Raw genomic sequence first — 16,036 nt, 5'->3', positions numbered from 1 at the left:
TATAATGAACAATTATTCTTAATTAGCATGGGCTTGGGAAAATTAAGAAGAGGACGCTGGGAGTCACACCATTTGAGCAATGTGCTAGAAGGCAGAGGCCAATCATGATAGTTTTTTGTTCACTATGTACGACCTTACTTCAAGCTTACATGGCTTCACTATTAAAAATTTGTCTAGCAACTCGCTGCGCTGGAATAGGTGGGGATACGGGTGGTATAGTGCATCACATGCTCACCAGGGGCATGCGGTAGAACTCCATGGCCATGGTGACCACGTTAAGTCCAATGACGGCAGCGATGGCGAGGTCAAAGTACTTGCTGGTGACGATATTGTGGGTGAATAGGCGCGGGCGGGAATAGCCCGCATAGTAGGGCGTCTCGCGCATGCGACGCCGCTTCTTCTCCAGCTTGCGAGCCCTCTTTGCGGCGCGCAGGGCCCGCTCCTCGCGCTCTTGCTCTTCACGGCAACGGTGGAAGTTCTCCACCACAACGCCCACAAACATGTTCAGCACGAAGAAGGCCACCAGGAGAAGGAACGAGATGAAGTACAGCAGCCGCCACTCGTTGTAGTTCTCGACGGGCTGCGAAGACACATAGAACGCGGTGATTTGAGCAGGTCAATGATAATATCTTGAAGTGGCTCTACCACACTTTTTGAGCACCGTCAGAAAACACTGCCGATTGGTAGTCGAGGCTTCTGAGTACATGCGAGCTAAACATTATGGTGCAGCACGTGGCCTGTAGTTTACAAGTAATTCCTCAAGCCAGCTGGAACTTGCTCCGTCGTCTTTCTACAAACGACACCATGTACCAAAACGAGCCGGCCATGTACCCAATTTTACGGCCTTTGGTTGATTTGAACAGTGTAATCACCGTGGCTGCCACAAGAGGCCGCCATGTGCCCGCATGCACATTTGCGATCACACTGAAAGTAAGCCGCGCATTTGAGAAAAAGAAAGAAAAAGTTGCTCACGGACTTATGACACACGCTTGACGTAACTTCTTTCCCGTGCGTTATCTCCCTGCTTAGTTTCTAGCTTGCTTGTCGACATGATAGAAAACTGAAACGTCTTGTAATTTTTGTACAAAGCAGCATGCTATACTCTGCACATCGGTATGCCACATGCACTCACCTGTATGCCTTCTCCGACGGCGTCCAGTCCTGAGTACATGATGTTTACCCAACCGTCTTTTGAGGACAGGACAAACAAGGCCATCAGCGCCTGCAGCAAGGAAATGACATATTCCAGCAAAAAAACTATTTACTAAACATTTTGTTCCCATGTAGGCTACAGTTGCACATTTTGCAGAGATGCACCGAAATCGCCCCTTTGACCTACATAAAGATTCTCCCTTTTACAGATTGTTTTTTTTTTTTTTGTAAATTCTAAGCTTGGTGTCTTTTCTTTTCGTAGGTGATGGTACAGCCTGAATTGGCCCCAAATATTAACAGTAAATACAACCGATACTTGTTATGCTTTAGACTAATTAAGTGCTCAGCTTCTTTTATCATGTTTTTTTATATCAGTGGATTGCTTTCACCTTGTGGCCGGCAGCATTGTCTTTTAGCCTCATTTACTGACTTGCGGGATAGACTGTTGGTTCCATGCATACACAGACAACCTGTGCCGTACTCAATTCAGAACCCTTAGTTGTCTTTGCGAACTAGCATTTGTAGTTAAGGGACATATGCGTTATAGTTGCACAGATCTTTAGTACCACAAGTAACTGGACATCTGAGCTCAGGTTGTTTCTTGTTGGATGATACAGAACGATTAAATTAGGCCTGTTACGAAGGAGCAGGACGTAGAAGCAAGGGAGGAAAGGTCATTTAGACTCGCATCTGGTTTGCTACCAATCTCTGTGTGAAAGGAATGAAGAGATCAAAAGAAAAAGAAGGGGTAGGAATGTATTGTCAAAGTGAAGATCATGCACTTGTCCATTGTGCCTGTCCCTAATCAGTAAACCTTTTATGAAATTTTAGCAAGAACCGTAAAGCATGTGAAAATTTGTGAAAAAAAATTTAAAGGTTGCCAGGATTACAACGCAGGTCATTTATTATATTAAAGGACTTTTGAACCGCCCAGAGGTGGACATTTAGTGACTGTGTTGAAGTTGTGTGATACAGTCTTTAACAAACACGCGACCGCGAGAATTTTTAGAAACGGTGCCGTACAATAGTGGAGTTATTTGCGTTTGACAATTCAAGAGCATTCCTCACTCGTATCGCTCTTTACTTCGCTAAGTGCCGTTCATCGCCTCACGTCACCTCCTAGCCAAGTGCTCCTCCTCCCCTTGTGAGAAGAAGGAGCGGTGAGCAGACAGACAGGCTCTTTTTGTGAATCACATGACCAGACATGAGTGGTGATGTCACGGCAAATGCTGGGGATACCGGAAGGTCCAGTGGGGACCAGAAATTGTGATTACTGATAAGAAATTGTGGTGCAATCATGGCTTATAGCGCTACTGCGTTTGACATTGTTCATCGTGACGTTATTCTAAACTTGATGCACATGCTTACTTGCTATGATAAAAAAATATTCGGAGGTGGTTTACGAGCCCATCTTAGTGTCTAGTCAGTGAACTTCATTCAATAGGCACAAATATTTCTGGCACTAACGTTACTTTTACAATGCTTATATGGTTCAGCGTGGAATGCACAATAAAGACAAAAAAAATGCCACTTTACATATTCACGGAGGTAGAAGAAGAATTGAAGGGAACGTGCGATTGAGTGATACTGACTAGAATGACATGTAGACAGAATGAATTTGGCGAAGGTGGCATGCATGGTAGCTGCGAGTGTACAAATAGAGCCATGCAGAGCCTTGAAACAAACCTGGCCTAGATGATCAAAGTTGTATTTTCTGTTTGTCCACGCCATACCCCTCTCCAGGCAGTCTTCTTTCGTGCGCACGCCTTTCACGTCTGGCCCTTCGCAGAAGTAAAAAGAGCCCTTGAACAGCTGCAAATGAAGAAAGTACCTTCAGATGGCTGCAAAGGTATGTATTTTGTTCCACTAGCCGTAAGGCTCACTATTAATAGTTCTTTGGTTATACATGGGTACTAGCACAAACATCGAGGTGGTGAGTGCACTGTCAGACTGTACTGTGGCCCGGCACAAAAGATCATCTTGGCCACGCTGCATATGTACGCATCACTGCATAACGCAGACTGTATTGCATTACCACACTAAAATACTTCACCTCAGTGCGTGGTTGGCTGCAAAGCAGGACTGCATTGCAAAACTGTGCAAAGAAGCTTCACCATAGTAAAACGTTGCTTCTCTCCTTTACGTGACTGTACCGCGGCACTTCTTCCCAAAATTCAAACAGTTACACGCCGTGGTAAACGACTGACAGCGAAGCTGTAAGCGCATCGGTGTATGCGATTGGCTAGGTAGATCACGTGGTGTCGCAAATCCACAGCTAGATATGAAATACGCGCGCTTAGGTTTGGTTTTGCACAGTGTGATCTTGGGACCTGCAGGCTCAAGCAATGGTGTTTCAGCGAATGCTTTGGGTCGCGCGATTTGCCGCTTGTGCAGCCGGTATCCTAGAAAGTGAGCACTCCTTGTTATCTAAGTGGCCCCCTTACATGCCCACGTGCCTTGCCTTGGCTCAATACAATTAAAGTAATTAATGAAACGGCAAATGGCTTCCATTTGCCTTAATTTATTACACCGAATGTGAGTCTCTAATTAGTATAATTGTTGAAAGTACTAATACTATTCTTGGTAGTTTTCATACCGAAAGTCGTAACCATCGTTTTGTTTTTGTTTTCTTTATTCATAGTCCCTTGGTTCACGTAAATTGTGTGACTACTACTACTACTACTACTACTACTACTACTACTACTACTACTACTACAACGATGACGATGATGATAGCATTAGGTAGACTGAAAGCTTCACTGCAGAACACGACTGTATTATAGTACTACACGCACTTTCTCAAATATCGACCAAACTTCGCTCAGCAACTAACTTAATTTGTGAAATAGCGGAGCCCCCTGGCGGTCAACTTGGAAGGTTTCTTACGCACCTGGACTCCAAGGATTCCAAAGATGATGAAGAAAGTGCAGCAGATTAGGACAATGTTTCCGATAGGCCTCAGGGAGGACATGAGGGTCTGGACCACCAGCTTGAGTCCAGGTGCACGATTGATAACCCTGAACAGTGTGAACATCAGTAGCACGGATCAGTCACAGATGTTTTCCATAATGCCCATGAAACCTGATGGTTTGGGCTACAGTGCTGCTAACAAAGGACATAAACAGATTGTTGCAGACGCACAAATAGGGCCATTGGTGTCGGCAAAGGAGGGGGGTGTGGGAAAAGAACAGCTGCCTCCTCCACGAAGTTACACCAACACTTGCTCTACCCCTCCTTGCCACCACAATTCATCAGGGCTTTGCACTTCTTGAGACAAAGCCCTGCGTACGGCCGTGAACAGAGCTGAAGATATCACTGTAATCTAACACGTTTAATAGATTAAAAAAAATGATCACAATGATCGGACTAGATTTGTACAAGCTATAGCTGGATGTGATTGCCTGTTATAATTTTTTAAGCACCAACTAGCACGACGTGTGCTACTGCTGGTGATGAATGCCTGCGGCAGCATAGCGTACGGAAGCTCGAAACGATAACCATCACTCGCAATGACTCACCTGAGGGGTCTGAGTGATCGGAGCAGCCTAAAGACGCGAAGGATGCCAAATATGCGGGGGCTTCCGTCGGCAACGAAGGTAAGGAGGAAGTCGACGAGGGAGATGGTGACCAGCACTCCGTCCATCTTGTTCCAGCCGCTCTTGAAGTACGCCTTGTCCCCGTACCAGAGGCCCTTGGCAATCACCTGATTGAAAGCGGTTTTCAAAGTCACAGCGAGGGCCGTTTTATCATAATATTGAAATAAACTGAAAGCTCGAAACTATTCCGCTAAGCGAAGATGGTTGATTAGCAGAGCTAATGGATGTGCTGCCGTCTCTATACTTGTCACATCTTGTTATTAAATAGTAGATGCTAAATGTGGACAGCGCGCATGTTTGGAAAAAATAATTGTAACCCCCTGACTTTTCGTAGTAAAGATAACTTTAATTGGCCAGAACACCGAGATTAACTTGAAGGATGACGTGATAGGTCCTCACGCTCAAGTAGTATCCGAGGTTTTGCGTAAACTTGCGGTATTCAAAAGAACTAGCGTGCTCTGCGCTGGGTTTCTACGTGAACTTGCGGTATTCGAAAGATAACTTACGGGCTCGCTCTGTCAGTCAAGACAGATGAAGGTGTTGACTAAGGTGCTGTCATTATTTATTAAATCTGGCAATAATAATGCAACTATTTTCACTCGTTTCTGCATGTATTGGATTTTATATCCGGTGCGATTATATTAAACGATGTCTTGAGAGTTAACATCTGTGAAGCAGTTGAAGTTCCTAATTGAGGAGTACCGCGAGACTGAAAAGGTTGTTACTATGTTAATTTAGTGCAATAAACAAACAAAACAAAACAACAGGCACATATGGCCAAAGCAGAGAAGAACGACCTCTCAGCCTGGGGTGCTATTGTATACACTGTCGAATTCCGCCATATTATCAGATTCGCCATCTTGCGATTTCTGACTAGCTCAGTGGGCTGCTACAGTCTCTCTGATTGCACTAAAATACTACCATTACAAAATATTACAATATGGCAGCGTCGGCCTGGGGTGCTGCCAACAATTTCGAACTCTGCCATGCTGCCTACTCCAATTGGTTCAAGGGACTGCTACATCCTCCCTGATTGGCTTAAAAAATGCCGACATTGCAGAATTCTACAATATGGCTGAATTTTACAATGTCCAGCCTCTGGTCTGCTTCGGCAATCGACGACCCTTGACGCTTACCTTGACGAGCATCTCGAATGCAAATACCACCGTGAAGGTGTAGTTTGCAGCTATGAGCAGTTCCCGCTCAAGGCTACGCGGGGGAATGTTTGGCCGCTCCATGGCTAGCGTGATGCAGTTCAGTGCGATGAACGCCAGAACTGTGTAGTCGAACCAGCGGCCGTCTGTCAGCCGATTGCAGTACATGCGCACTCTGCAAGGGTGAGGTGGTACAGTCGAACAGATTGATAATGACATGCCCGATAATGCAATAACAAATCTGGCATCATTCTGTGTTGTAAATGGTTGGTTTTCCTATTGCGTGTTCCTTTTACTGTTTTTGCTACTACGAGTTGACGTAAAGAATAAACAAAACACTGTCTTCCAACTTCATATTCAAGGTGGATGAAAGCGCAAAATGCGGCTAGGTTCAATGAGCAGGAGGAAGTGCCTAAGACTGGCTAACATATCATTCAAATACTGGCATGCTTTTATTACTCCATATTTGCAACAGCTAGTCCATCATCCAAGTGAACTACTATCAGTGAGGGAGACTGATGGCACACCAACGCATATGTTTCTGTACCATGCATGAAAAAAGTAATTGCGGCTGCTGAGATGTGGCAGCCTTATAGTTATGGGAAATAAGGTTACGCTCAAACATGCTCACGTAAAACTTGGCATCATACAAAAAAATCAACAATGAAGAACTCTTTGTCAGTCTGTAACTCCTTACGAAAAACGCTTGAATTGTTGGATGCTACGTTTTCCTGGATTGCATGTTCACTTTGTATGCGATTCTTTACGAGACGTAGCAGCGAGGTACTACTGCGCACAATAACCAGCATATATACTCGACACATTTGGGACTTCTACTCACTTGCTGTCTGGTGGGAATAAAAACAGTGCATAATCCTGACGATTTTCGAAGCACCATCTCCACCACTGCGGTTCGAAATACCAGCAAAGCTGCAAGAGAAAAAGAAAGAATAGGGCAATGAGTTCATCGTTCGCGGTCCACTGCGCGATTTAAACAGGCCATCCTCAGGTTTGTTGGGAGAACACATCAAGCAGAAACACTGCTATGAACATATCATCAAAATCTTCCAGTCAGGTGCGGCAAGAAAAGCTTACAAGTGGGGCACGAAGGTTAACACAATTTCAAAATATGGAACGGATATCACAGACTTTAGAAAACAAGCTAGCTTTATTTTAAAGAGATGTTAGTTTCGGTTTGCGGTATTGGGGCATGCACTGTCGTGGTAGACAGGAGAGTGATAACGCGCAGTACTGACCTTAGGCACGTTCACGACACGCTCGCCATAGACCAGAGTTGCCGCAGCTGCGGCAGTGTTGTCCACTTTGACGTGAAGCACAGCGCCACCTTCGGTGCTGATCTTCTTGCCACTGGGTTTGACGAGGAGCGAGTTGTGCCTCGCCTCGGCGTAGGAGATTCCCGAGCCACTTAGTGAGTTGTGTCGACTCGCCAGGACACTGGCACCGCCTCCTCCTGGAATGGTGTTTGGCATCAGTTGAAGCGACTCGCCGAGACACTATATAGCATTACTTGAACTCTTGCTTCATATCAGTGGGACCTGGTGATTGGCCAGGACACTAGCATTGCTTTCTCCTGAAATCATTTTTTAGCATTTTCGATGGAGGGGAAAAATGCGTGATGCCCATGTAGGTGCACATTAAAGAAACCCGGGTGGTCAGAATTTCCGGAGCACTCCACTAAACATGCCATAGGAATGCGAAGGCATCTCTCGTAATAATATAATGATTTTGGTATGTTAAACCCTAACAATTATTATTATAAATCATAGCGAGTTCTGATGACTCGTCTAGGTATTAGCAAGGCTGCCTCCTGGGTTCATGTTTCTTATTAGTGAGTCGTGACGATTTGCCAGGACACTAGCACTGCTTTCTCCTCAAGTGACGTTTATGTTGGAGAGTTGTAACTCACGAAGACGATAGTAGCCAGGAATGGTGTTTGACTTTAATGAGTTGTCACGGCTCGCAAAGACACTGGTAAATCACTAGCGATTTTCTTTTATGCAAGTTCTCTGTGGAAGGGACAGCAATAGCTGTTGGCTGATTTTACATTTTTCTTAGGTAATAACCCACTATATCTTGGTCATAAGCGCTGCCCCTGATGTCACATAATACTTGCACCCACCTCCGTGTTGGCTTTGTATGGAGTTCTGCCGACTAAGCGGCATGTACGTTGGTCGCCCACCGGAGTCACTAGTGATGACGGTGGGCGACTGGGCCAGATAAGCTGCCGCCTCTGCTCGCTCGTCAACGGGCTCGTGGTTCCGAGGCGAGGCGCTCGTGCACCCGGCAGCTGCCATGTTGTTCTGCTTGGCGAGCACATTGGGACGCTTGGGTAAACTAGTTGGCCGGTGGGCGCTGTTGTTGCCGTAGTGGTGGTGGTTGTTGCTGTTGTTGTGGTTGTTGTTGCTGTTGACGGAGGCTCCATTAGCGCCGTTCTTGAGACCCGGAAGCACACCGCCATTGCAGTGACTGTGGTCAGAGGCCGATGCGCTTCCGCCACCGCTGTACCAACGAAAAGAGACGGTGAGTTGGCATACAACTCCAGCGTATTCGTATTCGTAGTCAAGAATGCGGTACAAGGTAACACTCTGGCTCATGTACCTTCCAATCTGTTATTCAGGAGTGTGTTTCGAATGGTAAATTATGGGATTGAGCTGAAAATAAATCGAATCCAACTATAGGTGAATTATATACACTCAAAGTACTCTAGCGAAATGAACCATATCGAATATTGAATATGTAGTTATTGAATGATGAAGACACATTTTCGCAGCTGTTACAATGTTGTTTTTGCGTTCTCGCTAGGTTTACAGCCTGGCTGTGAAGAAACCGTCAGTTATTTGACAATCGATGTTAATCTTTTGGTCTCTTGGTACAGGTTAGCACAGAGAGAAGCAAGCCTCTCAGTTTTTTTGTTCTGATGTGTTTGTGGTACATTTGGTTGAACGTTAGCACAGGCAGAACGTTCATGGACTTGTATTCTATGATTTCGAAAGAAGACGTGGGGACAACTTTACAAGAACGAGCAAGTTAGAAACTTTTCTGATTCATATGACAAAGTTTCGTGTGACGCTTGGTATAAGTGAGCTCATTGACTGCCCCGGACCTGAGCCGGACCATCGCATCGTGGGTCCAGAACTGATCCCCATCGATGAGGCTTCTGACAATAGAGTACCATTTATCTTCGTTAGATTGGGCAATACCTAGTAGCGAGTGGAATCACCGGAACATCTTGTAATTAATTTTTGAAGACGCATTTACGCTTATCAGTGCATTTATCCAGCCCCTTAAGGGCTTGGCCTTTAATTTGTCAAAAAAAAAAAACAGCAACTGAAATTTTATATCAGTCTCTCTTCAAGCGACATTTCCTGTTCTATGATTATTTCATTACCATGGAATGTGTTGGTGTGAGCAGCATGTTTTAACTCACTTCTGACCGACGATCACATTGTTGAGCGGTGGCGAGACCACCAGCAGGCAGGAGGAGTCCTGGGAACTGGTCAGCTCGGCGTCCAGGAGAGAGTCCGTGTCGGAGTCGGCCGAGGACCGACGCCGACCGTTCGCTGACCCGCTTCCCTGGCGGTGGAGTTTGATTAGAGGGCTGCCAGGAGGCGACGGTGGAGGGGAGCCCTACGGGTAAGGGAGGACCGGGAAGGGGTGCGTGTGCACAACGCCAGTGGCGCCGCTCAGTCGTCCGCACTCTTCTTTCCAAAGAAGGTGTTTGCTTTTGTTTGTTTGTGTGTGTGTGTTTTGTTTGTTCTTGCGGGCCTCTTTGTTGCACCTTAGCAGGACCGGTTGCTGGATTAGCAGTTGCACATTTTCGACCGGGGAATATGATTATAGCGCAAACCAGGCTGTCAGAGAAGCAGTGCTGAAATCAACCCTGGCAGTATTTGGAGGTCCATTTTATTGTCTGCTTGCTCAAACTCGTAGATTTTCATAATATTACGCTAGAGAGAAATCTAGTGCTAGTGTTCATAAGAGCTGCGACACATGACACTTCAGGGTGCTAGTCTTTACACTGTCAATAAAACCCGCCATGCTGTAATATTTGGTAGTTGTGACATTTTAAGTCAATTAAAGAGGGTGTAGGAGCCATCGGCCAAACATGGTTGAAAAATGGCAGAGTTTGACCACATAGGCGAATTTCACCATGTCCATAATAGCACCATGTCCAAAGCCAGTGTGGGAATGACTCAGCTTCTTTCCTTCACCTCCATGTTGCCTGCCGCCACTTCGTCTCGAGAGGAAGTTCAGCAAGAGTTCAGCTGTTCCACTTCACCACCTTGACCATATTTGACTCACCGATTCAAATCAACTTGTGGGGTTCGTAACGAGGCTTTCTTTTGTCCGAAACAAAAGCCGAAGCTCAACAGTAAGTGAAGCCGCAAGTGCGTTCGTGGCCACAAGCCCAAAGACTAGGCAAGTCCACGTACTACCCGTCGTTTTCCTGCGGACACTGTCAAACGTCGAAATGGCAGCATTTTAAGCGAATCAGAAAGGTCGCAGCACCCTTGTGGGCCAAAATTTACCAATTTTGACAACATGACTGAATATCACGGAGTTCCAAATAGCACCCATGGTAGCTGAACAAGAGCAGCGCCGCAGTTTCCTTTGGTAAATATTACAAGAAACCACAATTTTACGGAGAAAAAAATATTTAAGAGAGGGAATTTCACAACTTGCAGCCACCAGATAAAGTTACAAGCTCGCAGAGGAACTGCCTTGCTGGCGGTGCCTAGCAGACGAGCAGGGAATTGCCGCCGTTTAGGAATGCAAAGACAAGTGGTTGCATGTGTTGCTCCTGTTGGGTTGCATTCGTTGGATACGGAGCAAGATGCACCGTGGCCTCAGAGAAGCAGCCGTTCTGACGCTATTTTTGTGGCATTATCTAGTAGCCTGCGCTGACTGGAGTTTCACCTCCTATACAATCTTGCTTCGTGGTCGGTCCGCAATCCCTTCCAGTTTTCCAAATGGTCGTTGACAAATTATAACAAAGAAGTACTTGATCGGAAAACTTCAAAAAAATTGAGTGGCACGCTTTTGATGCGCCATGAATTAGGACAGTAACTGCATCATAATGTTGCTTTCTGGTGTGCATCTTGTGCCAGGAGTAGCATGTAGATGATTATTAAAATGCAACGGCCTAAAATGGCCTGGATCTACATTGCGTAAACATGCCATAATTGTGGTCTCAATTAGTCGCGCTCGAAATGTTGTTGCACTTAACTTTGCAATCTCAGCGTCCGAACTGTTGATTCGGACTTTGCCATTTTCACTAATGCTCGGGCACTTTGCCATTCATGGTTTAAAGAAAATCGACTCTTAAGAAAGTGACAATACCAGATGATCTTTTCGTGCTTTCTCGGAGTTCGCCTGGTTTGCGCTACTGCATGCTAATCATCACACACGCCTCAGGCATGTGTGATGATTACTGGTGGTGGTTCCCACATTCAAAGTACCAAGAAACTTGTGGTGGCAGATGAGGAAAGATGATAGGTCTTCAAGCGTTGCGATGCCTCGCTCTACTTGAGCGCACCAATGTGGCATGAACTAAGAAGCTGACTGGAGCATAAAGGGTTTCAAAGCATCTACTTGACTACTAAGTGTCGTTACTTGTGTTAGTTGCACCTTGAGAAACAGGTGAAACAATCTAAAAACGCGTTGTCATGGCTGTGAGCTTTGGCACATTCTGTCTGACTATGACATTCAAGGCCTTGTAAATTGCAATTGAGCATTACTAATACAGTAACCTAGTAAAAAAACAAATCATAATGCCAAACTCAAGCTGTATCTCCATAAGCACGTACCGAGCTACTCCTGTCATAGCAAGTATGCATTTCCTGAATAAGCACATTACTATGTCTAGAAACACAACCAAACCGACATTTCACTAAGAAACACGTTTAACAAATGTGTTATCTCGTTTTTGTGCTGGATTTTCGGCCTGGATTTTATCTTATTCAGAAATTTAACTACCCAAAGGTTGCTTAGAAGGACTGATCTTAGATTGTGAACCAACTTTAGCTACAGTTCTACATTGAAGTGAAGCGATTCATATCTTTCATACGAATTTTCTTATTGAACTCGTATACTTGCATGGGATCAAGGGAGGTCTAATGCTATGGTTGTGGTTTCTGTGCTTAAAGACCGACTTGTCAGCCAATGAATACTGAGCGACACTGGAATTCTTAGATTATGTATATACACAACTTCCTACTAAGTCACTATGTACGTTACACTATAATGGATATCAAGACGTAAGTTTTTTCATGGTTGTAGCGGTTTTAAATTTAAGTAACAGTGATTTCCACATTGCTTGTTTTCTATGCTCTGTGTCAAAGCAATCATTGATGACCAATCTGCATTCCCTATGCTGAATTTTAAACATTAAGATGCAGATTTTGTTTCTGTTAATCCGTCACAGTCAAGTTCTGATCTAGTTAACAACATCAGGTACTATTGATATTTGTGCGAGTACCTTTTAGCGAACTCATGGTGGGTTATCGAAAGCTGCATGCAGTGTCCCATTATCATTAAAATTGCAGTTTCGTTCTATGTGAATGCATTACAGAACTATAGAATGCCACATGAAAAGCACAGACAGACAATGCCAAAGCTGCAGAATTTTGCTGCAGAGCTGGCAGCCCAGCCTAAAAAAAAAAAACAGCAAGATCATAAGGAAAAAAAAGTATGCAGCAAATATAGAAAATTCGGAGCGAGAAAAAAATATGCGATGCGAAGAGATGGAGAGCGCCATGCACATGACCATGAACGTGAACTGCCTGTCTTGTCGATGCACTCACAAATTCACATAGGCCTGGAGGAGCACAAGGAAGCCTCCAGGCACACATCCAAAAATACGGAGAGAGAAAACACACCACACCTAAAAATGCACACAGCAAAAAAAGGGACAAGCAGAAAAATGGAAGCAGCAGACAAAATGCAAAAGCTTTCACGCCTACACGTTGACGGACAACGTTGGCGTTGAGGTGTTCTCGTGAGGAAGGTTATGCCGGTGACGCTTGTGTGAACTATGTGCAGAGCATCTGAGAAGCAGAGTGGCATTGATTCATATGCGGGGCTGCAGTGCATATTCGAAACTAATTTTTTTGATGTTTGGAAGCTCGCAACAAGTGACAAGGTGATATGAGTGCTGATGGCAGGAACTTTTGTCTGGTTTGCGGCACTGTCAGCTTTAGAACTGAATGGGCTGAAACTGCCTGTACGCTGCTCTTTGTTGGTTCTGGGACGCTGAAGAAACGGTGTCAAGCTCTGCGTTATTATGGCTTGAGTATGTAACTTTCACCAACTACTGCTGGTTCGGCTCGACAGCTTGGGCTGGTTACAGAACCTCCATTTCGCTGGCCTAAGGAATAATGACAGCTAAGCAGGAGCTAGAAAAGCCTTGAGCACACACATCTAGCTAATCAATTAACAGCATGACTGCACATAGCATGGTTATTCTTTAGAACGAAAAGGTGATGTGGCACTAGAAAGCTTGTTCGATGAAAGTTAGAGAATGGCAATTATTAAACCAATAACTTATTAGAGATTAAGACAGAGAAGTGAATCTTTTCCAATTGTTGGGAAATTTGAAGATTACGATAGTTTTTGGGAAAGACCTAAAGTTGGGAAAGAACTGCTTGAGGAACACGAAGTTCAAGGAGTTTCTGGTTGATGTGTGGGCACTGAGTTAAACATTACTGCCTGACACTGATCACTGTTGCAAAAACGAACGATGTAGGTGCTTCAAGTGACCGTTAAAACGGATCTGTCTCTGTGCGGAAAGGTGGCGCCACTAGCGTTGTGCTTGTGTCCATTACTAAAGAAGAGCTCAAAAGGAAAGAAGGCGATGGTAAAAAAAGGGCACACAAGAAACACATGCAAAGGCATACGAAGATAAAACTCGAAAGTTGCACCACAAGACAATTCAAAGACTCATACTGCACTGCTGTGGTGACCACAAGAGTTACGTGCCTCTCTTGTGGACGATAGACCAGTTGGCTTGTGTCAAGCAGCTTATTACAGAATAACGCTGCGGTAAGCTGATCGAATGATGCAGTTTAGCACCCTGAGGAACACTTGGGCCATGAGCAAGGCCATAGTATAGTGCTGCCAATTTATTTTTGCAACTTACGATTCTTTATTTGGCACTTACATAACATGCTATAATGTTGCTATCTCTGCAAACATGACGATTATTACAACGCGACTCCACATTCATTGCTCAACTGTCAAAGCATGTGATTTGCGATGTTGTCACAGCTTTATGCACAGAGCCGGAGGCACTGAATCAGAAGGGTACAATAATTGTGTTGTGAAGCTGTCAGAAGCGTAGTTAACTTGCACTGTTTGACGCCAGTTAAACTCCACAGTAACCTGTGCTGCTAATTTTAGTTCTGCTATAATCGTACTGCTGCATCAGGAATAGCAATATTGTTGTCCCTGTGCCAAAAACTGTGCATTGCATTGGCAATGGCAGATTACGATTTTAGTTAAAGGCACCTTGCAAGACTTCTTGACCACAGTAAAAAAAAAACGCTGCTGATGGATAGTCGGGTATCCCGAGAATATGCGAGCCACACATTATAAGGCAGCACGCGTGGCCTAGAATTTACCCTTTTTTCTCGAAGTCAGCTGAAAATCGCCCCCCTTTCTACTACAAATGATGCCATATACCAAAATTACTACGACATGGACCCAAGTCCACAGCTATCACTGTAGTCGATGTGAAAGTGATATACAAAACAGCTCTAATAGTTGTAACTATATAGCATAGCCCACAAAAATCATGATGTGTGTACCAAAAGTGCAGAGTATACCTCCGTATTCGAATTTTAATGCTACATTAGGTACATGAAGTAACAACTGGATGCATTGTAAGCCCACTTTAGTGAGGCAAGTGATAGTAGCTGCCTGAACCAAGTGGCGATTCGCAACCAGCAAGCCATTATTTGATCACAACAGCAGTGCAGCTGCACTTGGTGTCAACAGAACTGCGCAGGCACGGCGTAACCACGCGCTCTCATGCAAGCGCCTGCACAAGTTGACACTGGCGGCTTCAATTCAATGTTGTCACCGCTGCAGAAAAAAACAAAACAATTAGCGAAATAAAAGAACGCTTACGATTCACACAGCCACTCAGAATCATGCAGCAGCAGAAAATATACACGCAAAGAAAAACGAAAGGCACGCAGCCAAGAATAAATGAGTGCCTTTGCGAACAGGCTATGCATATTCAAATGGCAAGAGCGTGTACTCACATTCGTGTTGTAATGCTAGCCAGACCAGTGTAGTAGGTAACTTTCTTAACGAAGTTCATTATTGTATGTATCGCTCTGCTGAGCTTCCATGTAGCGAAGCATAATTGTTTTTATGAACTGAATCTAAGTTTTTTTGATGTCCTGAATCGATGGGTCCACATTAATCTCAATTTCACCAACTCGCCAAAGTTGCAAAACCCGCAAGTGTAAACATCAGCTATTGCCCTATGTACCAAACTTACTTTAATATGCTTTCCTTAACCATCAAGCAGGATATAATTAAGCTTTTAAAGAATTCAATATTCTTCCTTGCTTCCCATTTATGGTGTTTGCTAAGAATAACGAATTTTATCTAGAATGCTTGGCAGGGGTGGTTCCTTATTGGTTGATTGTTCGACGAGTCTCCAGTGTGATGCATCACCAGACATACATTCTAACTTTTATGTGTTTATAAGTATAACTTTTGTTTTATGTGAGCAGACAGCCAACTAAGCAATCCGTTTTGACTGAATGACTCACTGTGACACCCAACGCAGAAAGTAAAAGCGTGGTTATCTAGCTATGCAATTTTCTCAGTGCTTTATGCATCTGTCTTGTTGACATTTCAGCAGGTCATAGCTTGTAGGCCTTATTACATTACCCTGCTTGGGAATCGCTGAGTATCATGCTCTGCAAGGTAAAATTTGTCAGAGGACTTGTAGTCTACCACACCTTTCAGGCTAGTTTATTCCAGCGGCACTTAGTCTGGTTTCATGTCAAAGCTGCAGGTTGGAAAGTCTGTGGGTAATATTGGTGAAATAAAAAAAGATTGCCAGAAAAAAAAAACAGGTAAATGGAGACAGTACTGACG

At 44.4% G+C, this 16,036-nt stretch overlaps 1 protein-coding gene across 2 annotated transcripts in view; it reads right to left on the bottom strand.

Moving 5' to 3' along the window:
• Positions 1-16,036, bottom strand: part of Ca-alpha1T (Ca[2+]-channel protein alpha[[1]] subunit T) — a 77,454-nt gene that overhangs the window by 11,935 nt on the left and 49,483 nt on the right. Inside the window, exons 18-27 of one of the 2 annotated variants that reach the window (XM_075868922.1) lie at positions 9,351-9,550; positions 8,043-8,422; positions 7,159-7,373; positions 6,744-6,832; positions 5,885-6,077; positions 4,671-4,855; positions 4,043-4,169; positions 2,839-2,964; positions 1,133-1,222; positions 236-580 (exon numbers count right to left, since the gene is read on the bottom strand). In XM_075868922.1, coding sequence (XP_075725037.1) covers positions 236-580; positions 1,133-1,222; positions 2,839-2,964; positions 4,043-4,169; positions 4,671-4,855; positions 5,885-6,077; positions 6,744-6,832; positions 7,159-7,373; positions 8,043-8,422; positions 9,351-9,550 — 1,950 coding nt within the window. The remainder of the gene's footprint in view (positions 1-235; positions 581-1,132; positions 1,223-2,838; positions 2,965-4,042; positions 4,170-4,670; positions 4,856-5,884; positions 6,078-6,743; positions 6,833-7,158; positions 7,374-8,042; positions 8,423-9,350; positions 9,551-16,036) is intronic. The other variant, XM_037430370.2, reaches the window with a different exon arrangement.

This window comes from Rhipicephalus microplus, chromosome 7, assembly GCF_043290135.1.
Source record: "Rhipicephalus microplus isolate Deutch F79 chromosome 7, USDA_Rmic, whole genome shotgun sequence".
NCBI classification, from domain to species: domain Eukaryota; kingdom Metazoa; phylum Arthropoda; class Arachnida; order Ixodida; family Ixodidae; genus Rhipicephalus; species Rhipicephalus microplus.
The sequence above is the reverse complement of the archived record's forward strand: the minus strand, read 5'-3'. Positions and strand labels throughout refer to the sequence as shown.